At 46.4% G+C, this 23750-nt stretch overlaps 1 protein-coding gene across 4 annotated transcripts; it reads right to left on the bottom strand.

Moving 5' to 3' along the window:
* Nucleotides 1–772: 772 nt before the first annotated feature.
* Nucleotides 773–23430, bottom strand: ZNF16 (zinc finger protein 16). Of its 4 annotated transcripts, none has more exons than XM_034668834.1 (3): nucleotides 23281–23430; nucleotides 19785–19989; nucleotides 773–7676 (listed from the first exon to the last, which is right to left on the bottom strand). In XM_034668834.1, exons 2-3 carry the CDS (start codon nucleotides 19978–19980, stop codon nucleotides 5830–5832), a joined length of 2043 nt encoding a protein of 680 aa, XP_034524725.1. In that variant the 5' UTR covers nucleotides 19981–19989; nucleotides 23281–23430; the 3' UTR covers nucleotides 773–5829. The 4 variants fall into 4 exon arrangements, with proteins under 4 accessions (XP_034524725.1, XP_034524724.1, XP_011226796.1 ...); XM_034668833.1 differs by having other exon boundaries at nucleotides 23285–23401; XM_011228494.3 differs by lacking the exon at nucleotides 23281–23430 and adding an exon at nucleotides 23035–23274.
* Nucleotides 23431–23750: the final 320 nt, after the last annotated feature.

Below are 23750 nucleotides of genomic sequence, written 5' to 3' on the forward strand. Positions count from 1 at the left end.
GAAGCCAGGCTGCCTTCACGCCTTCACGTTACTTCCAGGGAAGCCCAGTAGCCAGTGATGACTGTCTGGCTCTTGCCTGCCAAGCCCCGGGAGAATGTCCAGCTAAGACTCTGCTGCTATCACAGGTGTCCTGGCATGGCCTGCATTGTTCTCAGCCACCAGGGCCCTGTTCTCCCCTCAGACTCAGGAGTTCCTTCCAGAGCCATGGAGGCTTTAGGATTGGCACGTATCCTGACCCTGCTCTGCACATACCGTTCTCCAGAGTTTCCCGGCTTCACCTCATGTGGAGGGGTGCCTGTGGACATTGGAGGAAACTCTTTCTTCCCCCTCATCAGTCTTTGACTCCAGAAGTTTCAGGACCCACTTGTGGGGCATGAATGTGGGGTTATATGAGGGAGATCTCCCAGGACTCTACCAAGCACATGAATCTTTTGGCATAGTTTGTACCAGGCCAGCTACCAGCTGTTCGGGCTGCTTGTTTGCTGTTCTTAAAGGAATTGGGGTTGTTGGTTGAAGGTAGGAATAATGTCTGGGAGTGGAAATAAAGAGCAAGGAGAACACCCTCCCAATCTCCAGTTCCAGTGGTACATAGGGGAGGGAGAAGGCTTCAGGAGACCTGTGTGATCAGGCGGCAACCGGGTTTTAGTTAGAACAGGAAACTGAGGTGCACCTGGGTGGCTCAGTCAGTTAGGCATTTGCCTTCGGCTCAGGTCATGATCCCAGGGTCCTGGGATCAAGCCCCACATCAGGCTCCCTGTTCAGCGGGGATTCTGCTTCTCACTTTCCCTCCACCTCTCCCTTTGCTCATGGTCTCTCTCAAATAAATAAATAAATAAATAAAATATTTAAAAAAAAAAAAACACAAAACAACCCAGGAAGTTGAAGGGAACTTTCAGAGAAGTCACAACACAGAGGAATTTGTTGATGCCCATAAACCAAAGAGCAGAGTGGAAGGTATGGGGGCCAGAGAGTGCTTAGTGCTTCTTCTTTTTTTTGAAGGCATGGAAAGGAGGTATCTGGGGAGTGGGGAAGGCCTCTCAAACTGATCTGAAATGGCCTGAGGACAGTCAAGAAAGGGACACTGACTTAGGGTCTTTATTGTGGTCAGTGGGTATGCTGGGTGGGAGGATTGCCAAGCATAGGTGAAGGCTTATGTGGTTTCAATCTTCTGCTGGTGTCAAAGGAGAGAGCACCCAGCTTTCTTATCAGCTTGTCCAGATGTGGGCATGGAGAATAAGGGGGATGAAGTTCCAAAGCTATCAGCAAACAACAAAAAATGGAACCAGACCACTCATAATTCGCCTCTGATATTTGATGACTGAAACACACCATATTTAATCGAATTAGTGCTTGTTTAAATAAGCTATACAGCACTCTTGCAAACTGGAGCCTGAGGCTAGTGAGGGAGATGAAAATCCCACTGAATCCTTCTTCAACAGCTCAGCATTGTGTATTCTGGGAAACGACAAGAATGCCTCAGCTACTACAGAGGGGATGAGGGTGTCCTGGTGAGACCTTGTACTGTGGCCTGTGTATGGGTAGAGACATCTAAGACCCTGGCTGATATTTTGGGACATCTATCTGTGAGGCAGGAGATTCTGAGAGTTCTTTACCCTAAAGAGGGTAAATCTTAGGCAATGACACTAGAGTTTGTAAAAATGTGCAGATGGCGCCATTCATTAGCCAGGCCATCCAGTGGTAAGATAATTTCCTGGAATTTGGCCAATTGTGCTGATGCTTGGGGATATCCTGGTTAAAAAATGAGGAACAGCGACTCCCCATCGAGCTCCATCACCTATGGTGGTTGGCAGCACTGCTTGTATAGTCTGTGAATTCTCACTGCTTTTCACTTAGTTCATCCCAAGAGGCTCCCCAGGTAGTTAAAGGGTCTGAGGAGGGCTGCCCTCCAACACCCTGGCATCCGGCAGTAACTGAGGACAGAGGAGGCTGCCCCTTCAGCATGTGGAATATGCCAGAGGGCCCAGGTTTGGCTTTATACTGTACCAAGGTGGCCTCAGCAGCTGGAAGGCCTTCCAATAGCAACAATTGCTTTACAGGCTTAATTTGGGTTTGAATTAATCTCTTGGCTGTGCTGGGGGTGTTCTTCCCTAGAATCCAGAGAATCGGGATCTTTGTGGGGATGGTGGCAGTATTCAAGGGTTTTAGTGAGCATCTGCTCTCTGGAGTGTGGACTTCACTTGGCATGCCACCTAATGCCTCCTTGCAAATGTGTTCCTTCTGAGTGGCCACCTAATGAACACAGATCTCACATAGGGTATGGTCTCTCCCCTGAGCTAGAGTCAGCTGCAGCCCTGGTCTCAAGTACACAGATAGGTCTGGGATCAGACACACAACTCAGGGCCACTTTAAGGAGGGCTCCAATCCCATACTGCTGTCCCTAAACACCAAGTAATTGTCAAGTGATTTAGGACAGCTAAATCTCTAACAAAGGCTCTGTTGGACTTGACAATGCAACATGTGTGGCATGGGTGAATGCATGCTGGCTTGCAGACAGTGGCCAGGATAGTGAGCCAAAGCATGAGCAGGTAGAACTCTGGGGTGCCATCGTGTAGATATTCCGCTCACAGCACCAACTCCAATTCTTACTGTTACCTGCAGGCTGGATGCCCACCGCCCCCCAATTTGGTTCAGAGGTCAAGACTGACAATGCCACACACACCACGAGGGCATGGGGTTTATTACTTGGATAACTGAGGTCAGCAGGGCAGGGATCACAGGGCAGGTCCAAAGTGGCTTGAGGGGCAATGGTGCAGGGCACTGGCCTGGGGTGAGGCTGCCGCACACACCTCACACCTCCTGTCCAGCAGGGTTTGAATGGTCTGAAATCTGCTGGCAAAAAGGAGGGGGCACCCAGGCTTCTGAGCCCTTGTTCCCCAAGAAACATCTCCAAGGACATCAAGAAAGTCAAAAGAAAAATTGTAGTTGACAATTTGCTTTCCAGAGTTTCTCTTTGGAAACATGATATTCCAAAATTGAAATTCCTCAGTCTGCAGACAGCAGGCCCCTAAATTTGGCCAATTCTGCCCAGACACTGGGTAGGGACAAGGGGTCGGTGAAGCTTGACACCAATTCTTCCTTCCTGTGTCTAGACTCTGGCCTCCCACAGCTATGCCTCAGCCCCAGGGGGTCTGCCAAGGGTGCGGAGGTCAGAAGGGGCAAAGGAGTTGAGGAGGCAGTAACGCTGAAGACATGCTTGCCACTAGAGCCTCTTCACACAGCAATGACCTTGTTCAAATGTGAGTTATCAAAAGCCTCCAGCATCTCCCATTTCACCCAGCATAAAAGCCAGTCCTTGTCATGGCCATAAGGCCTTTCGTGATATGGCCCATTACCACCCACCCCATCTGCTTCTCCCTCTGCTCACTCAACTCCTAGCCATACTGACCTGTGATTTCTTGAACACTCTAGGCCTGCTTCTTCTCAGGGCCTCTGAGAAGGCCTCAGGCCTTTTGTCTGAAAACAAAAACTTTTGTTTTTCCCAGTTACTGCCCAGGCATTTTACCATATGATAACCCTACACACACCCAGAGCGTGGACATTGAGATCACAACTTGAGTTGAGCTGGTCATCTCCACTCTAAGCACCTCCAGAGTAACAGGTGCTTGCTACCCTGCTTTCATTTTCCTGCTCACTCATGACATGGGATGGTAGACTGCCCTTCTCCCGGGTCATTGTGCCCCCCTTGCTTCTGGGATCTTTGTGTAGTAAATCTTGTGAATTTAATTCTTGTTTGAGTGTATTGAAATCGTGCCTTCAATGAAAAAGACCCCAGGGTTTTCACTTTCCCAAAACAGGAGCTTGGATGCTGAGGGAGCTAATTGGTGACCTATGTGGGTGGCTTGTGCCTCCTCCTTCAGCAGGTCATAATCTGCACATTCCTAATTTACTACCCAGCTCTGGCTTCCCAAGAAAACTGGCTATTCTTGCTGTCATACCCTATCTCCCATCTTCACTGGTCATTCTATTTGCTTCAAGTTGTTACTCAAAGGACATCTTGGTGAGGCCTTCCCTGACAACCCCCATTTAAGCAGAACTCCTCAAAACACCCAGACCCTATTTCCTGCTTTCCTTTTGCCTCATGACAATCATAGCCACTAGGGCATTTTCTCTACCCACTGGAATGTGAAGTCCTCAAGGGCAGGTGTTTTTCTGTCTTGTTTCCTGTATCCCCAGCAAATAGCATGCAGTAAGCCTCCCACAAGTATTTACTGGAAAAAAGGATGGAATCCAAGCTGAACAACAGGGAAAGTGAAGCCACGGAGGGTTGCCTGATGGTGAGAAAGCATGAGGGTGAACAGATGGAGGTCTGCACGGGGTGGAATGGAGGGTTAGCACAGCAGTGCTATCAGCAACACTGCGAATGTGGCAGCTTCTTCTCTAGGGTGTTTCCTTGGGAAGGTTGGGCTGAAGTGGAGGGGAGGTGAGCAGTAATGGGTTACTCCGATGGCCTCTGAAAGAAGGGTAGGCAGCCCATTGTAGCCCAAGCCTGACCTGTGTACCCTTGAGCCCTCTCCCCACACTTCCCTCTTCAAACCTCTCCCTCCTCAACTGCAACTGATGGCTGTGCCTCCACTTCCTCAACAGCACAGACGTCAAGCCCCTACCTTCCTACGCTAACTGCAAACCTGACTACATCTGCCCATTAATGCCCTTCTTCCTGGAAAAACAGAGGAGGTGGTTCTCTGTCCACCTACCTAGGATATCCCCAAGTTGAGATGGGCTGGCTGGCTGGCATCCAGGGGTCTCTCTGGTGGCAGATGTGTTGCTTCTGGGACAACTCCCACTGCTCATGGAGAAGGGCACAGCTCTGGGAAACAGGAGGGACCAGTCCCCACTTACTAGGGACAGTCACAGGTGCTCCATAAACGTTGAGATGAATGGGCATGGGAGAAAACTGAGCCTGGGAGCTTGAGAAGAGAACAGGAGGGGCATGGAGAGGACAGGCCTCTGTGCGGCCAACAGCCAGGACCATACGGCACAGAGCCAGAGGGTAGGAAACAGCTGCCTGTGTAATTGTGCAGCAGCCCCAAGTGGGACCGTAAGAAAGCATGACCTCAGACTCAGGCACAAAGGAAAGGTGGCAGGAATCCTCAATCTAGTGAATACATGGGAGGGACAAGAAAGGGTGAGGAACCGGTGGTAATGAGTACACACCACTTCTGGGGAAGGATGACTGCAATCAGACCTGAAAAACTCTTGACCTGATTTTATGTAAGCAGAATATCAATTATAACCATAGACAGAGAGTTCACTCTAGGGGCACCTGGGTGGCTCAGTGAGTTAAGCGTCTGCCTTTGGCTCAGGTCATGACACCAGTGTTCTGGGATTGAATCCCACATGGGGCTCTCTGCTCAGCCAGGAGTCTGCTTCTCCCTCTGCCTGCCACTCACCCTGCTTGCCCCCTCTCTCACTCTCTCTGTCAAATAAATAAGTAAAATCTTTAAAAAAAAAGAGTTCACTCTATGACTAATAACCAAAGAAAAGAATTCCTGTGGTTATTTTGAACCAAATGTCAGTTTACTTTTTTGGTTCTGTTTGATTATAGTAATAAACTCTATTCATGAATATGCAGCTTCTATCATCTTTTCCCTCCTAACAACTGTGGCAGTCTGATAACAAACTGTACAAGCAAAACAAACAAGAAACAAGAAGTCACAGGAAGGAGGAGTGATGGCAGGGGAAGGAGGGTCTGGACTTTGTGGACAGTGGGATGGAGTAAAGGGGAGCAAGTGAACCTGGCTTCAAGTCTGGCAGGTGGGTGAGGCTGGGACACGGCCAGAGCCATCAGGAATGGAGCTGTACTCCGTTTCACTCCCTGGTGTGGATCAGCTGGTGTTTGACCAACTTGGACCTCTGGCTGAAGGCTTTCCCACAAGCAGAGCAGTCATAGGGCTTCACGCCGGAGTGGATCCTCTGGTGCTGGATGAGGACTGAACGCTGACTGAAGGCCTTCCCACATTCACTGCACTTATAGGGCCTTTCACCAGTGTGAATTATCTGATGTTGAATAAGGTGTGAACTCTGGCTGAAGCCCTTACCACACTCGACACATGTGTACGGCTTCTCTCCAGTGTGAACTTTCTGGTGGTGAATGAGGTTTGAGCTTCGGTTGAAGGCTTTACCACACTGGTTACATTCATGGGGTTTCAATCCATTATGGATTCTCTGATGCTGAATGAGAGTTGAACTCTGGCTGAAGGTTTTTCCACATTCCGTACATTCGTAGGGTTTCTCTCCAGTGTGAACTCGTTGGTGAAGGATAAGGTTGGAGCTCCGACCAAATGTTTTTCCACATTCGTGACACTCATAGGGCTTGTCACCTGTGTGCACACCCTGATGCTGAATGAGGGCTGAGCTGTGGCTGAAGGCCTTCCCACAGATGCTACATTCATACGGCTTCTCTCCTGTGTGGATTATCTGGTGCTTTCTGAGCACTGAGCTGTAACTAAAGGCTTTTCCACACACATTACATACATGAGGCTTTTCTCCAGTGTGAATTCTCCGATGCTGAATGAGGCTTGAACTCTGACTGAAGGCCTTCCCGCAGTCACCGCACTTATAAGGTTTCTCTCCAGTGTGAACCCTGTGATGCTTAATGAGGTTGGAGACCCGGCTGAATGGTTTGCCACACTCATTACACTCATAAGGTCTCTCTCCAGTGTGAACCCTCTGATGCTTCCTCAGGTGTGAGCTCTGGCTGAATGCTTTCCCACAGTCATTACACTGAAAAGGTTTCTCACCTGTGTGAATCCTGTGGTGTTTAATGAGATTTGAGCTCCGCCTAAAGGACTTCCCACATTCGTTGCACACATACGGCTTCTCTCCAGAATGAATTCTTTGATGTTGGATGAGGTTTGAGCTCCGTCTAAAGGCCTTCCCACATTCACTGCATTCATACGGCTTCTCACTCATGTGAGACTTCTGGTGCTTTTTAAGGCTTGAGTTCTGGCTGAAGGCTTTTCCACATTCATTGCATACATAAGGCTTCTCTCCGCTGTGGTTAATCTGATGCCTAGTGAGGTTTGAGTGCACACTGAAGGTTTTCCTGCACTCACTGCACTGGTAGGGTTTTTCACTCACATGCGATCTCTGATGATTTTTAAGAAATAAGTTGTGGCTGAAGGATTTTCCACATTCATTGCATATGAAGGACTTCTGTCCAGTATGGATTATCTGATGCTGAATAAGATCAGGGTTTCCTCTGAAGGTTTTCCCACAATCATTACATATGAGTGGGCTTTCGGCTACGTGAAGCCCCTCATGGCTACTTAAGTCCATTCTGTGTTGGAAGCTGTGGCCACACATGTCATACAGATGTGGCCTTTCTTCTATAGGAATTCCCTGAGATGCTGTTGGGTTTGGGCTCAGACTGAAGCTTCTTACAAAGTCATCACAGCCCAGCTCCTTCTCTAAGGGGCTCCTAAGGAGCACTGCCACTGGTGTGAAGCCCCCCTCCTGGTAGAGTGACTGCACCCGTCTCTCACTGTCAGGGGTTCCCCAATCTCTCTCCAGTACATCATTACACAGTTCTCCAAGCTCAGGTGCCTGCAAAAAATCACTGGTATAGTTTTCTGATATTTCTGCCTGTGATTCCAAATCCTCAGAAGCTTCTTTCTTCTGAAGAAATTCTTTGCCCTTAGTCCTGGTGTCCCAATCTGAAATAACAAACAGAGTCATTTGGAAGGAAACAGGAAAATACAGATGACACATCTGGGAATGTGTGACCCACTGGGGGTGGTAGTCCCAAATCTCTCAAGGGGACAAGAAAGGGGAGAGCTCCAAGGGGACGAGGCAGCAGGGCCCTCAATGTACAAAACTGAGCCTCACCACCCCCCGACCCACATCTCAAAATCACCTGTAGTCTCCCTACTGGTTCAAGTCAAAATCCCAGGTGCCCCTCTCCCACTGCAGGTCATCAGCAAGTCTTGTTGGCTCTACCCTGGAGTGCCTCAAATCCAGGTACTCACTGCTCTCACCTGTACAAGTAAAACATTATACACCTCGTGCTATATTCTTGGTTTTTTTTAAGATTTTTTATTTCTTTCTTTGTCAGAGAGAGCACAAGTAGGCAGAGGGAGAAACAGACTCCCCGCTGAGCAGAGAGCCTGATATGGGGCTCGATCCCAGGACACTGGGATCACAACCCCAGCGGAAGGCAGAGGCTTAACTGACTGAGCCACCCAGGAGCCCCACCTCATGCTACATTGTTATTCACTGTACCCTTTTGTCTTTCCCACAATGTTTCTTGGGCCAATATTTTTCTTAGCACCAACTCATGGCATGCAGGCCTTGCCTCAGGAGTCACCAGTATGGAGAGGTGGGCTCTCTGCTGGCAGGTGCAAAGGGGACTGTTACCTTCAGAGAAGCAAGGGTGCTTCTGGTTGCATGGCAGGTTGAGAACTGGAGTGGGGACTTGTCTAAAATATCAGATTCTGGGGGCGCCTGGGTGGCACCGCGGTTAAGCGTCTGCCTTCGGCTCAGGGCGTGATCCCGGCGTTATGGGATCGAGCCACATCGGGCTCCTGTGCTGTGAGCCTGCTTCTTCCTCTCCCACTCTCCCTGCTTGTGTTCCCTCTCTCACTGGCTGTCTCTATCTCTGTCAAGTAAATAAATAAAATCTTAAAAAAAAAAAAAAAAAAATTATCAGATTCTGTCCTGTTCAACAGAGGCTTCAGAGACTGTGCCCTGTCCTACCAAAGCAACTCCTACTCCCTAAAACCCACAATTCTGACTGGTGTTAGCTGGACAATTTTGTGCCCTGGTACAATGTTACAGCTGTGTCCAACTGTCTGAAGGCAGAAATGTGCACAAGGTTCCTCATAACATCAGGACTCTGTCACCTCCTCCTCCTTTCTTCACATCTGAAGGAACAAGGAAACCCTCACTCCCCTGGATCTCTCAGTTAAACGCAGATCTTAAGTCTCTATCTCATTCAAACACCCAGACCACTCTGTTGCTGTCTTTTCCTGCCTGGGTGTTGAGTAGCTTACCTCCTCTTCCCCTCCTACCCACAGACACCCTAGTGTTATCAGAGCACTTCAACATTCTCCCAGGCCTTTCCTAAGCTCACCTCACCTCTGCTCTTGTTCCCTGAGCAGGATGGATACACTCACTTTAGGATCTGCCCTGCTTGGAACACTCTTCCCAGATGGTCCTCATGCTCCTTCACTATTTCTTATTTTTAAATGTATTTATTTTAGAGAGAAAGAGAGAGTGAGAATGAGCGTTAGGGAGAGGGAGAGAGAAACTTAAGCAGACTCTGCACAGAGCCAGACATAGGACTTGATCTCATGACCCCAAGATCATGACCTGAGCTGAAATCAAGAGTCGGACACTTAACGGACTGCACCACCCAGGTGCCCCTTCTTCCTTCACTTCTGCCTGGTGTCTGCCTGAACACACTCATTGGAGAGACCTTCTCTGACCATTGCCCCAGTCCTGGGACTGGAGCGACCCCTCATTTGGCCGCACTCAGTGGTGCTGAGTAGGTGGGTGGACACCCCTCCCCATGCTTCCTTGGGTTCGTTGTCCTCTGACCTGCCCCTCAGTTCAGGCTGACACTGCCTCTCCCCATCTGCAAGTTCTGGGATCTAACAAAACAGCATTCTGTGCCCTCTCTCATCTGGACACTTCTATTCTCTCTGGAGCCACCACAGTGATCTCAATGCAGACCTGGCCTGGCCACACATTCAGCCTGTCTGCCTGCTATGCCCACACATCTGGAAACCCCTCCACACTCCTTGCCCCTTGCACGGAGTTTGTGCCAGACTCTCTCCTATAGAACTCAGCCATGTGGCTGGCACAACACATGGGTGCCATGCTTTACCCTTCTGCTGACCCTCAGGCAGGCCCATCATCACATGCAGCATACAGACTGACCCTGTTCTTCTTCTTCTTTTTTTTTTTTAAAGATTTTATTTATTTATCTGACACAAGAGAGAGGTAACGAGAGAGGGAACACAAGAGAGAGGTAACGAGAGAGGGAACACAAGCAGGGGGAGTGGGAGAGGGAGAAGCAGGCTTCCCGCCAAGCAGGGAGCCCGATGCGGGGCTCAATCCCAGAATGGTGGGATCATGACCTAAGCTGAAGGCAGATGCTTCTGAGCCACCCAGGTGCCCCTGACCATGTTCTTCTGTGAGCTTCAGAGCTCCCTAAGTCAGGAGCCCTGGCTCTGGGGGTGTCTAGGAAATGTCCACATGAGGCTGGGCTCCTAGGAGTAATGGCAGGGCTCACCGAGGACTGCAGGGACAGGGGAGCTCCTATGGGAAACAAGGGTCTACACAGGCTGGCCCAAAGCTCACAATGCCCCCCAATCTCCCCAGCGACTGACCCAGGGAGCCTCCCACCCTCCTCTGGCTACATATGGAGTAGGGACCAGAAGGCGATGACACACAGGAGTCAATGGAGCTTTCCCATAAATGGTCAGAGGGTACACATTTTAGGCTTTGTGGCTGTATGGTCTTGGTCGTATGGTCTGCTTTGTTACAACCCTGAAAAAAACCTCAAAACCATTCTTTGCTTGCAGGCCATTAAAACAAACAATCAACAAAAAACCCCAACAAATCCCTGGCTAGCTGGATCTGGCCTGTGGGTCATAGTTTGTTGACCCTAAGATAAGGTCACTAATGTGGCTCAGGAGATGGTGGCAATGATTGGTTTTTAGCCCCAAGCCACTGTTGACCTGGAAGCCTTTCATTGAGACAGGAGACTAAACAGTCCTGTGGGTGAGGATGGTGAGAGGTCACTTTGGATTTATTAAATCTGATATAATTCTTCCCTGCAATTTAAGGACTATTGGAAACAATTATCAAAGTTTCTCTTTTGAAAGGAAATGTAAAATTGGAAATGTAGTTTCCCTTATCTCTCTCTCTCTCTCTCACACACACACACAAAGTTGGGTTTAAGGGGAGGCATCTGGCTGGCTTGGTCAGTCGAGCATGTGACTCTTCATCTTGGGGTTGTAGGTTTGAGCCTCATGTTGGGTGTAGAGATCACTTAGAAATAAAATATTTTAATAAAGAAAAAGTTGGGTTTTGGGGCAAAGAAAAATATGTGACAACAAATGGAGTTGCTTGTACTATCCTTGCTGCCCCATGACTGATCGATCCCCACTGGAGAAAATGGTGAGGATTCTCAGCCCTTCTAGAACACAACAGACCTATTAGTTTTTCCTGAGAGAAAGCACTCATTAAAGACCTTTACGATTAGTGGGTTCCAGGTTTGTGGAAAACGGCTTAGGTACATACCCAAGTCAAAGCCATGCTCACGTGAATGCCACGTGTGCCTGTAGTGCACTGGCTGCTGCTGGTGGCACAGCAGTCCGTTCACCCAGGACCTAACCCAGCCACCTGCCATACAGACTCCCAAGGGCACCACATATTCAGGTGGGGGCACCCCTAGTCTTCTATCTCCTGAGCACTTTTCTTTTCATTTACTTAATTTATGAGGTGAAATTTACCAAAAAAAATTGTTTAAAATGAACATTAAGTGGTATTTAGTACATACAATGTTGTGCCATCATCACCTCTTATTTAGTTCCAAAACAGTTCCATCACTCCAAAGTAGAGCCTCTTACCCATTGGTTTATCTTCTCTCTCCTGCCCAACGCCTAGCAACCCTCAATCTGCATTTTGTCTTTACGCATTTATCTATTCCTGGTATTTCATATAAATGGCATATCACGTGACTTTTTACGCGTGGACTCTTTCACTTAGTCTAATTAGTTTTTGCAAGTTCATCCACATTGTAGCATTTATCACTGCTTCATTCCTTTTTTTTGGCTAATAATATTCTGTTGTATGGATATACTATATTTGTTTATCTATTTGTCCACTGATGGACATCTAGGCTGTTTTGGAAACTGTGAAGAGTGCTTCTATGAACATGACGTACATGTACATGTTTGAGTACCTGTCTTCAACTCTTTGTGTTTTTATCTAGCACTGTTGGGTCCTATGGCAATGCTATGTTTAAACTTCTGAGGAACTGCCAAATTTTATCCCACAGTGGCTGCACCACCTCACATTCCCACCAGCAATGTATGAGCGTTTCAATTTCTCTACACCCTTGAAAACACTTGTTACATATTTAAGAATTACAACCACTCTAGTGGTTGTGAAGTGGTTATCTCACTGTGGTTTTGATTTGCATTTCTCAAATGACTAATGAATTTAAGCATCTCTTCATGTGCTTGCTGGCCATTAGCAAATTTTCTTTTGAAAAGCATTTATTCAAGTCCTTTGCCCATCTTAAAATTGGGTTGTATTTTTATTGTTGAGTTGTAAGAGTTTTTATATATTCTGGATACTACACTCTTCCCAGAAATACAATTTGCAAAGATTTTCTCCCATTCAATAGGATGTCTTTTGACTTTCTTGATAATGTCCTTTGATACCAAAAGTTTTCAATTGTGATAAAGTCCAACTTGCCTATCTTTTTCTCTAATTGTTTATGCTTTTGGTGTCTAAGAATCCACTGTCAAACCCAAGGTTATGAAAATTTATACCTGTTTTCTTGTAAGAGTTTTATGATTTTAGTTCTTTGTTTAGGTTCTTGGGACATTTTGAATTAATTTTTGTATATGGTGTGAAGTAGGGGTCCCAATTTATTCTTTTGCATGTGGACATCCACTTGTCCCAGGGTCATCTGTTGAAGAATTATCTTTTCTCACTGAACGGTCTTGATACCCATGTTGCAAATCAATTTGTCACAGATGTCTGGGTTTATTTCTACACTCTCAGTTCTATTCCATTGATCTGTATGTACAGCTTTATGTCGGTACCAAATTGTTTTGATTACTAAAGCTTTGTAGTAATTTTTGAAACTGGTGAGTATGAGTCCTCTGACTTTGTTTTTCCTTTTCAAGCTTGCTTTGACTGTTTTGGGGCCTTTTGTAATTCTGTATGACTCTAAGGGCTAACTTTTCAATTTCTGCAAAAAATGGTGTTGGAATTTTGATGTGGTTGGTATTTAATCTGTAGATTGCTCTGGATAGCACACACATTGAAACAGAATTAAGTTTAATCCATGGGGCGCCTGGGTGGCTCAGTTGTTAAGCGTCTGCCTTCAGCTCAGGGCGTGATCCCGGAGTCTTGGGATTGAGCCCCACATAGGCTCCTCCACTGGGAGCCTGCTTCTTCCTCTCCCACTTCCCCTGCCTGTATTCCCTCTCTCGCTGGCTGTCTCTCTGTCAAATAAATAAATAAAACCTTTTAAAAAAAAAGTTCAATCCATGGATTTGATGTCTTTCCAATTATTTATGTATTGTTAATTTCTTTTGTCAAAGCTTTGTAATTCTCAGTAAACAAGTCTTTCACTTCCTTGGTTAAATTTATTTGTAGGTTCTTTTGTCTTTTTTAAAACATTTACTTGGGTGAGAGAGAGAGAGAGAGAATGAGAGGGTAGAGGGGGGAGGAGCAGAGGGAGAGGGAGAAGCAGACTCCCTGCTGAGAGGGAGCCTGACTTGGGGCTTGATCCCAGGACCCTGAGATCATGACCTGAGCCGAAGGCAGATGCTTAACCAACTGAGCCACCCAGGTGTCCCTATTTTTTTTTTTTTTGATGCTATTTAAATGAAGTTTTCTTAATTTCCTTTTGTGTGTTGACTTATTCCCTGAAACTTAGCTGAATCCATTTATTAGCTCCTGTAGCTTTTTAATGGATTCTGTGGGATATTCTATATATGGGATCATGTCTTATGCAAACAGAGATAGTTTACCATCTTCCTTCTCAATTTGAAAGTCTTATTTTTCTTTCCTGATTGCGCTGGTTAGAACTTCTAGTATGATTCTGAATAGCAGTGGTAAAACAGGCAATACTTTCCTGATCACTAGGGGAAAAGATTGTAATCTTTCACTATTGTGTATAATGCTAGTTGTGGGTTCTTCATGAATGCCCTTTAACATACTAAGGAGGTTCCCTTATCTTGAGTTTTCCCAGTGTTTTTCTTTTTCTTTCTTTCTTTCTTTTTTTTTTATCACAAAGTGTGCTTGATTTTGTCAAAAACCTTTTCTGCATCAATTGAGATGATTATGGTTTTTCTCCTTCACTCTATTAATGTGGTAAGTGACATTGATTGGTTTTGTTATGCTGAACTACCTTTGTATTCCTGGGTTACACCCATGGGGTATAATGCTTTATTCCTGAGTCACTTTGGTAATTTTTTTGTTTGTTCGTCTTTAGGAATTTCTCTCTTTCATCTAGGTCATCTAATTTGTCAGTGCACAACCGTTAACAGTCTTCTCTTATACTCCTGTTTACTTTTGTAAGATCAGTAGTAATGTCCATTTCTGATTTTTGTTATTTGTGTCTTCAAAGCTATGTCAATTTTAATCTCTTCAAAAAACCAACTTTTGATTTTGTTGATTCTATAATGTTTTCTACTTTCTATTACATTTCTCTCTCCCCTAATGTTTATTATTTCCTTCTTTCTGTTAGCTTTGGGTTTAGTTTACTCTTCTTTTCATAGTTCCTTAAGATATAAAGTTAATTTACTGATTTAAAATCTTTCTTCCTTTTTAATGTATCCATTTACTGCTATAAATTTTCTTTCTGGCACTGCCCTCCTTGCATACTGTAAGTTTTTGTTTGTTTTCATTTGTCTGCAGGTGTTTTCTAATTTCCCTTGTGATTTTTTTCTTGACCCACGGGTTAAGAGTTTGTTGTTTTATTTCTACACATTTGTAAATGTTTCAGTTTTCCTTTTCCTGCTGTTATTGACTAGAGATAATAATGTTACATGATTTCAACTGTTTTTATTATTGAGATTTGTTTTGTGGCCTAACATAAGGTCTATGTTTAGAGAATGTCCAGGTACACTTGAGAAGAATATGTGCTCCTTTGTGTGGACATGTCTGTCAGGTCTAATTGATTTATAGTGTTATTCAAGTTCTCTATTTCATTACTGATCTTCTGTCTAGATGTTCTATCCATTTTTGAAAGTGAGGTACTGAAGTCTCCAACTATTATTGTACAACTATCTACCCCTCCCGTCAGATGTATATGTGTTCCATATATTCTGGGGTTCTCTTTTGGCATGTAGATGTTTGTACTTATAGCTTCCTGCTGAATTGATTCTTTTATCCATACATAATGTCCTTCTTTTTTCTTGCTACAGTTTTTTTACCTAGTTTATTTTTTTCCAGTGTTATAGTATAGTCACCCACCTCTTTTGGTTACTATTTATTTGCATGTAATATCTTTTTTCACCTTTCACTGTAAACTTATTTGTGTCTTTGGATCTAAAGCAAGCCTCTTGTAACAGTATATATGGTTGGATCATGCTTTTTCATTCACTGTGTTAATATCTGCCTTTGGAGAGTTTAAACCATTTATAATTAATTGATAAGGAATTATTAATTATTACTAATTAATGATTTATTTGATTTTGCTATTAGTTTTTGGTATCTTTTACCTTTTTTGTCCCTCATTTCTTTCCTCTATTATGGTCTTCTTCTATGTTATTTTTTGTAGTGTACCACCTTAATTTTCTTCTTTCTTCCTTTTATGGACATTTTAAAGATATTTTCCTAATGGTATAATGGGGATTACAATTAATATCCTAATATCAAACAATGTAGTTTGATCCCCCCCATCCCAGCTATTTTTGTTCCCTCAGCTTTACTGAAATATAATTGACATACGTCACTGAATAAGTTTAAGGTGTACAATGTAATGATTTGTACACTGATACATGTACACTGTGAAATGACTACCATCATAAGGTTAGTTAACACATCCATCACCTTATATAGTTACCTTTTTTTTTTTTTAAAGTAATCTCTACACCCAACATGGAGCTCAAACTCATGACCCCAAGATCAAGAGTGGTATGCTCTACCGACTCAATCAGCCAGGTACCTCTTTTTTTGTGGTAAGAACTTTTAAGGTCTACTTTCTTAGAAATTTTCAAATATATAATACAGTATTGTTAATTGTAGTCACCATGCTGTATATTATGGTACATAATAAAAGCATCAAGTTTGAACTGGTCACAACTTAGCCACAGCAGCATAAAAAAACTCTGCTCTTAGACACTTCTGTTCCCCACCTTTGTGTTGTCACAAATGTATCTTTACATGTTGTATGTTTAATAACATAGATTTATAATTATTTTTAAGAATTTGTCTTTTAAATCATTTAGGAATTAAAAAGCGAAGTTATAAACCAAAAACACAATAACACTGGCTTTTATAGTTACCAATGTAGTTACCTTTACCAGAGATTTTTAATCATTTATATGGCTTTCAGTCCCTACCTAGTGTCTTTTCATCTTTATCTACAGGACTCCCTTTAGCGTTTCTAATAGGGCAGGTCTGTTGGTAATAAACATCCTCAGGGGCACCTGGGTGGCCTAGTCAGTTAAGTGTCTGCCTTCAGCTCAGGTCATGATCTCAGGGTCCTGGGATTGAGCCCCACGTCGGGCTCCCTGATCAATGGGGAGTCTGCTTCTCCCTTTCCTTCTGCCCCCATCCCCTGCTCCTGCATGCTGTCTTTCTCCAATAAATAAATAAAATCTTTAAAAAAATCCTCAGCTTTTATTTAACTGGAAATATCTGGGAATATCATTTTGAAGGGTAATTCTGCCAGATACAGAACTCTTGGTTGAGTTTTTTCTCTCTCAGCACTTTAAATATGTCATCCCACTGTCTTCCAACCTCCATGGGTTCTGCTGAAAAACTGGCTGCTAATCTAATTCAGGATCCCTTACATGAGATGGGTTGCTTCTTTTGTTTTCAAGATTCTGCCTTTGACAATTTGATTATAATGAGTCTTGATGTGAATCTCTCTGAATTTATCCTAGTTGGAGTTTGTTGAGCTTTTTGAATGTACAGATTCATGTCATTCATCAAATTTGAGATGTTTGGGACATTATTTCTTCAAATATTCTTTATACACCTTACTCTCTCTTTTATAATGTGTATGTTGGTTTGAGTGATGTTATCCTACAGGTCTGTTAAACCCTGTTCATTTTTCTTTGACCTTCATTCTTCCTGCTTCTCAGACTGAATAAATTCAATTATCCTATCTTCAAGTGATGCCTTCTCAAATCTGCTGTTGAATCCCTCTAGTGAATTCATTTCAGTTATTGTACCTTTCAACTCTAGAATTTTTGCTCTAGTTCCAAAAAAAAAAAAAGATTCTATTTGTTTATTTGAGAAAGAGAGCGCTTACAAGTGGGAGGTGAGGAGGGGGAGAGGGAGAGGCAGACTCCCCACTGAACAGGGAGCCCAATGCAAGGCTGGAGCCCAATGGGGGGACCAGGACCGCAAGATCATGACCTGAGCTGAAGGCAGACGCTTAAGCAACTGAGCCCCCCAGGCGCCCCTGTTCTAGTTCCTTTCTATAATTATATCATATAAGTTGTATATATAAATTGTATATTTATAATTGTATAAATTTAAAATCTCTTGATATTCTCATTTTGTTTGTACATTGTTTTCTTGGTTTCTTTTAGCTCTTTGAGCACATTTAAGACAGTGGTTCACTTTCTGCCAATTAATTTTTTCCTCTGAATGGGCCAGCCTTATTTTCCTTTTTCTTTGTATTCTTGTTTACTTTTGTTAAAAACTGGACATCTAAATATTTATTGTGGTTACTCTGTAAATCAGTCTCTCCCTCCTCCAGGCTTTGCTGTTATTCATTGTTGAAGGTTATAGTCATTTGTTCATTTAGTGACTTTCTTAATAAGTTCTGCAAACTAAAACTAGTCTGTCACGTATGGTAGCTGAGGTCTCTTTCTTCAGCTTGTGTTCAGCTAGTGTTCTGACAGATATTTCCTTGAACACTAACTGTAAACAAAAAGCAATACACCTCTCCCAGTCTTTGTGCTGGGCACTACTTTAATGCTCTATATAACTATCTTAGTTTCCTGCTTTTACTGAGCTGAGAGAGGAGTCAGAGGTGAAGCTATGATTTTCTGAGGTCTTTCCTGAGCATGTATCCTGTCCTGGGCATGGATACGTTTTCTAAATTCCCTGATATACAATGTTGCTTTCGAATGTCCTCGTTTCCCCAGCTTTCCCTCCTAGGCTCTAGGTGGTTGACTGTACTGTTAATTGACGTCCCAGGTGGCTGTGGGGTTTTAGTTCCCTTACAATGTTTCTGAACCCAGGGCTTTTGTGCCCTAAGTTCTGAGTTAGGCAAACCAGAGACAAGCACTTTGCATCAATCCTTTGTCCAATCCCACAGAGGTTAGGACAAACAATTTTTGAATAAGATCTTCTCTGCTCCCTTTGGAATCAGGGACCACCATCCCATGCTGGGAACAAAAGTTGCTCACTCTAAGACTGCTACTGAGCCAGGGAGTGTTTGGGAGCAAGAGCAAGGAAAAACACCACAAAGCTTTCCTACCATTTTCAAGTGCCCTTTTTCTTGATTTAGCATTACCTGGTTGTTGTAAACCTATTTTCTAGATTTAGATTTTTGACAAAGCTGGTCCTGGCAGTTTCTGCCTGTTGTTGTTTTTTTTTTTTTTTTTTTTAATGTTAATGTGGAAGACTGGGTATTTGGGGCTATGTACTCCACCATTTTGTTCCACAGTGGCTTTTGTAAACATGAGTCACTATCAACCTGTTGTTGTTTTTCTTTCTTTTTAATGGAAATAGGGCCTGGCCTCCCTCATCATTCTCTGCCCAGCATACCATTAACCATTTGGTTCACACTCTGCCTCTGCCTGGGGGCAGTCGGGACCACTCCTTGGGACCTCATCATGTCTCTCATCCCCTAACTCTCTCCTGCTCCAACACACCCAGGACTGTCTTGTACCACCTCTGCCTGTTGGAGGAGGTCCAGAGGATGTGACTACTGGTTGACTTGTGAGCTGAATCCAGGTGACTGGAGGCTCCTCATGCTTTTCCCTGTCCTTGAACGTACATTCTGCTTGCTTTCTCTGCTCCCAGAAGCTGGTGCAAGGACACAGCCTTGAGACAGTGATGTGGTGCGGTGACCGTCTAGATAGTATATGTAACTAAACCCAGTTAAAGCCACTATACCAACTTTTAAGATTTGGCAGGTGGGTGCTAGGGTCTACTCGCATTGCAGCCACCCAAGACAAGCCTCTTAAATAAGTTCCCTTGCTCACGACCAACCTGGGTGTCCTGCCTTGTTCTTCAGACTCTCCTTCCCCTCCACGTACAGAGAAGTTTAAGTTATACCTGGGAGGCCTGCGAGGTTTGCGAACCAACACTGCCATTAGCCCAACCTTCCCTGGCCACAGCGTCTGACTAGGGTACTTAGCCTAGATGTCCTGAAGAGTGTCCTCTTATATACCAGCCACCATCGAGTTCCAGTAAGGAGAGCTAACACTGAGTACCCATCCTCATCACTGCTGAGGGGTCCATAGAGAAGGCAAGCTAGTTGAGGGCTCCTCAGGAAAGGACTCTCTAGTAGAGTTCCAAGGTGGATGGGAGTGGCTAGGCAGTGTGAATGCAGTCAGAAGGAGTAGGATTATGGCCTGAATTAGGACTGTATCCTAAATGAAGGGGACTACCACCAGCCTAGTAGTTGGGCTGGGCAGGGCTCAGCTGGTGACCATAATATCACACGCTTCTATGTCAGGTGGGGAAACACAGTGTCCTGCTCAGGCACCAAGACAGCATGGGGCCTGGCCAAATTCCTCTCTGACCTCTAGACTTGGCCCTCAAGCCCATGGGGCACCCCATCCCTAATGATGACATGGATGCCTCCTGGGGGTAAGAACAGGGTGACATGGACAAAGTCCCTCCAGAATGAGGGCAACCAGCGAGGAACTTGTTCCCAGTACCTGGCTGCTGATGGTGAGGGGGGGTGGTTCCTGGCTCAGTGTAGCCACAGCAGTGGGGATCACAGAGTGCAGATCCAGCGTGGGTCACAGCAGGGGCATCACTCACACAGGCCTGGGCTGCAGGGATCCAAGGGGATGTTCCAGGAACTGAGAGCTCCATTTCTGTCTCTTCAGAGCGAGCTCTGAGGCTGGGCATGGCTGGGACCTGGAGACCAGCAAGGATGCAGGTGAGTGTACAGAGGAGCTAGCTCCAGGGATCCATACTCCCACCAGGCAGGGGTCTCTTCTACCCCTACAGCCTGAGACCTGACATAGACCTGGTGCTAGGTCTCAGGCAAGGGGTAAGATGCTGACCTCAGGGCAAGGTGAGCACACAATGTCCCACGGGCACCCAGGGGAGGGCCCAGGGCTGACATGATAGGAGAACAGCCCCACAGAGACTGCACCCACGGTGGGCCCACCCCTCATTCCTGACACAATGTCCTGAAGGTGCACCATCAGATCCATTCATAGTAGAGAAGCAACTCTAGCATTTGGGCAGCTAGGGGTAGCCTATGCTTCAGATGTGCATATGGTCACCACGGTGTCTGAGTTGCGGCCCCCTGGCAGCATCGAGGTCTCCACCATCCTGAGCTGCCTTCCCACCGCACCAGTGGCTCCCTCCCAGGCTCCTCCTTATTTCCCTCTTCATGTTGGTACATCAGAGTTCACTTCTGAATCTACATCAACTTCCTCGGTTAAGGAAGGCATCAACACCCTTATCCTGTGAAGATTCCCAAGCTTGGGCTCATTTCCAGTTGTAAATGCTCCTTCTGAGATACAGTACTCCCACTGATACATGATGGGTCCCCCATGTGGACCAAATTAGTGATTTCCCCCACCTCTCCCATTGCCCTGTCTCTGCAAATGCACCAGGCCGTGCTCAGTGGCCCACCTGTATTGTGGCAATACCCCTTGGCCCCTTATTCACACTGCACCACTGATAGGTTATAATCACCCCTCTGTCTTTCAGGGTAGAGAAGACAAGTCAAGAAATGCTGGCAGAAGTGTACGGTAGACACTGCCTGCCTACTGGGTAGTATGTAGTATAAGCCCTGACAGTTGTTTTGTTTTGTTTTTTTTGTAATGCATGTGCCTTTGACGCTGAAGCACCCACTGCAAACAGGCATCCATTTCAAAGACGGAATAAGTGCCAGCCACTGGACTAGATAAAGAGCCAGGCCACCTCCCCTCACGGAGCCTTTGTTTTAGAAATCTTGGTTGATTCTGATTACTGGCCATTTGGACCACTTGCTATTTTTCTCTTCCTGTGCTTTAAATTCCTACTCTTATGTTTTATTTTATTTTTTAAAAAGATTTTATTTATGAGAGCGAGAGAGAGAGAGAGAGAGAGAGAGAGAGAGAGAAAGAGAGCGCGCACCTGTGATGGGGAGAGGCAGAGGGGGGAGGGAGAAGCAGATTCCCTGATGAGTGGGGAGCCTGACTCAGGGCTCAATCCCAAGACCCTGAGATCATGACCTGGAGCTGAAGTCAGATACTTAGCCAACTGCCAGGCACCCCTCCACTCTTACGTTTTAAACTCACCAAGAGTGAGCCCACAAAACCCTAGGTCTCCACCCTCAACCTCAATAAAAGCAGAAATCCAGGCCAGTGCACCTCTCTCTCATTACCAGAAACCTCACTGTGTGGCCCCAGGTGTGCTAATTTGCAGGCCCTGTAAGTAATAATCCTTTATTTTTTGAAAATTTCCTAATGGTTGTTGCTGAAGGGGACTCTGCAATCATAGTTAGGAACCACACGGGTCGGTCCAACCAAATCGTTGGTTTTTGACAGGCTGAGAGGAGCACAAAACAGAGGCAGCAAGGAAGGAGTGGCGCCCTGGGGCAGGCAGGCATTTAAACCAGGCCTAGGGAAGGGGACTTAGGCAATGGTTAGAAAGGTAGAACATGGGGCAAAGGTGTGGACAGAGCTCAGAGGCAGGGTCACTGGGGTACAGACTATCAGAGGCCGTGGCTGCCTGACCATGAGGCACTGGCCACGTTTCTATATTAGGACAGACAGAACTAAACTAACCCGAAATGGGGTGCTCAGAGGAACAGTGCAGACAAGATTCAAAGCAGGGAGAGCACTGACTTAAGGTGCCTGTCCGTGGAGCAGCAGAATGGAGAAGATGTTCCTTCCATGGGGGGGAGGGGGTGCGTTCCTCTCCTTCTCCCAAAGGGAGATTCAGTCATTTGCAATATTTGTTCACTTTATTTTATTATTTTTTTAGAGATTTTATTTATTTATTTGACAGAGAGAGAGGCAGCAAGAGATGGAACACAAGCAGGGGGAGCGGGAGAGGAAGAAGCAGGCTTCCCAGCGGAGGAGGGAGCCCGATGCGGGGCTTGATCCCAGGACCCAGGGATCATGCCCTGAGCCGAAGGCAGACGCTTAACGACTGAGCCACCCATGCGCCCCTCGTTCACTTTATTTTAAAATTTTTGAAATTATCATCACCGCCACTGAATGGGGGCACAATCACAAATTTTCAAAATTCAAAGGCAAAAAAGGACTTATGGTGAACCACTCCAGCTACTCTGCTCCCCTTCCCAGCTGCTAATGTACCCTTCCAGAATATTCTATGCTCATTTTACATCTTGTTTTTCTCACTTCAGGATCTTGCTCAGGAGGACACAGACCGAATCTCTGGTAAACACAAGGCCCCTCCACACCCATGTGCACATTCCAACCCCTATAATCTGTGGATATGGTACACCACACAGCAAAAGAGACCTTGCGGAAGGGATTATCTTGGTGGACCCAATCCAATTACATGAACCCTTGCTGACTCTGGGATGCAAGGTCCCTGTGCAAGGACTGGGGCCTCAGGAACTAAGGACAGTCAGCAAGGAAACATACACTTCAGTACAATAACCTCAAGGAATACGATTCTGCCAACGAGCCCAGAAGCAGATTCTCTTGCTAAGCAGAGACAACTGGAAAGACCGGCAGCCACCAGCCCACACTGCAGGAATCCACGGGATGGGCACGGCTCATCTCTCAACTCCGCTCGCATGGGGGAGAATAAATTCCTCCCTGTCCCCAGAGCCTCTTCGCCCCCTGCAGGGTGACTGCACCACCCGGGGCCTCCCGGCAGGACACCTGGCGCCTCACGACCACCTCACTTCTCACACAGCTCAGTACAGATCTGACGTTCGCACCCAAGTCCTGAGGCCCCTCCTCCACCCCAACACCACTCACCGCACACCTGCCCCGTCGCCACGCGGTCCTACGGCCCGGCTCCAGGGCGTCAGGCTCCGCTGTCCCGGGCACTCTCCGGAGGGCGCCCCTCACGCCCGCTCCCGGAGGCGCCCTCCGAGGCCCCCAACCCCGCCCAGCCGAGCAGCTCCCGCCCCTCTGCCCACGAAGCCCTGTCTAGACCACCGGCGGCCGGCGCCCACCCCGGGGGCATCGGAGTCACGCGGGAGCGCGGTTCGCAAAGTGGAGGCTTCACCTACGCGAGCTCCTCCCCGCCCGGGGGTCGCTGCCGGCACCGCGCAACGTCGCAGGACCACCGCGGCCCGGCCCAGAAACGGGCCCCGGAAATCCCTCCCCCGACTTCCGGGCCGGCGTCGCCGCTCTAGGCGGCGGAGGCCCCGCGACTTGGTGCTCCCTCCCGCCGCGGGGCGCCAAAGCGGGGGCTTCTTGGCTCTACCCGAGGTCAGAGCTCGCCGAGGCCCCCGCGCTCTGGCGACTGCATGTGGACCTGCGAGGTTAGAAATGCAGGAAGACGAGATATGCCGCTGCAGTGGGACTTGGGTCCACAGGTCCTGGGATCGGATCAGACTGCAGCTTGATGAACACGTGAGGGCTCACGTCGGAGGGCGGAATCCCTCATCAGTAGATGATTCGGCGGACAGATGCAAGCCCTCAAATTCCTTCAGTAATAATACACATTTCGTGGGGTTGCTCATGGAACATTTA

This window comes from Ailuropoda melanoleuca, chromosome 9 (genome assembly GCF_002007445.2).
Source record: "Ailuropoda melanoleuca isolate Jingjing chromosome 9, ASM200744v2, whole genome shotgun sequence".
Taxonomy (NCBI): Eukaryota; Metazoa; Chordata; class Mammalia; order Carnivora; family Ursidae; genus Ailuropoda; species Ailuropoda melanoleuca.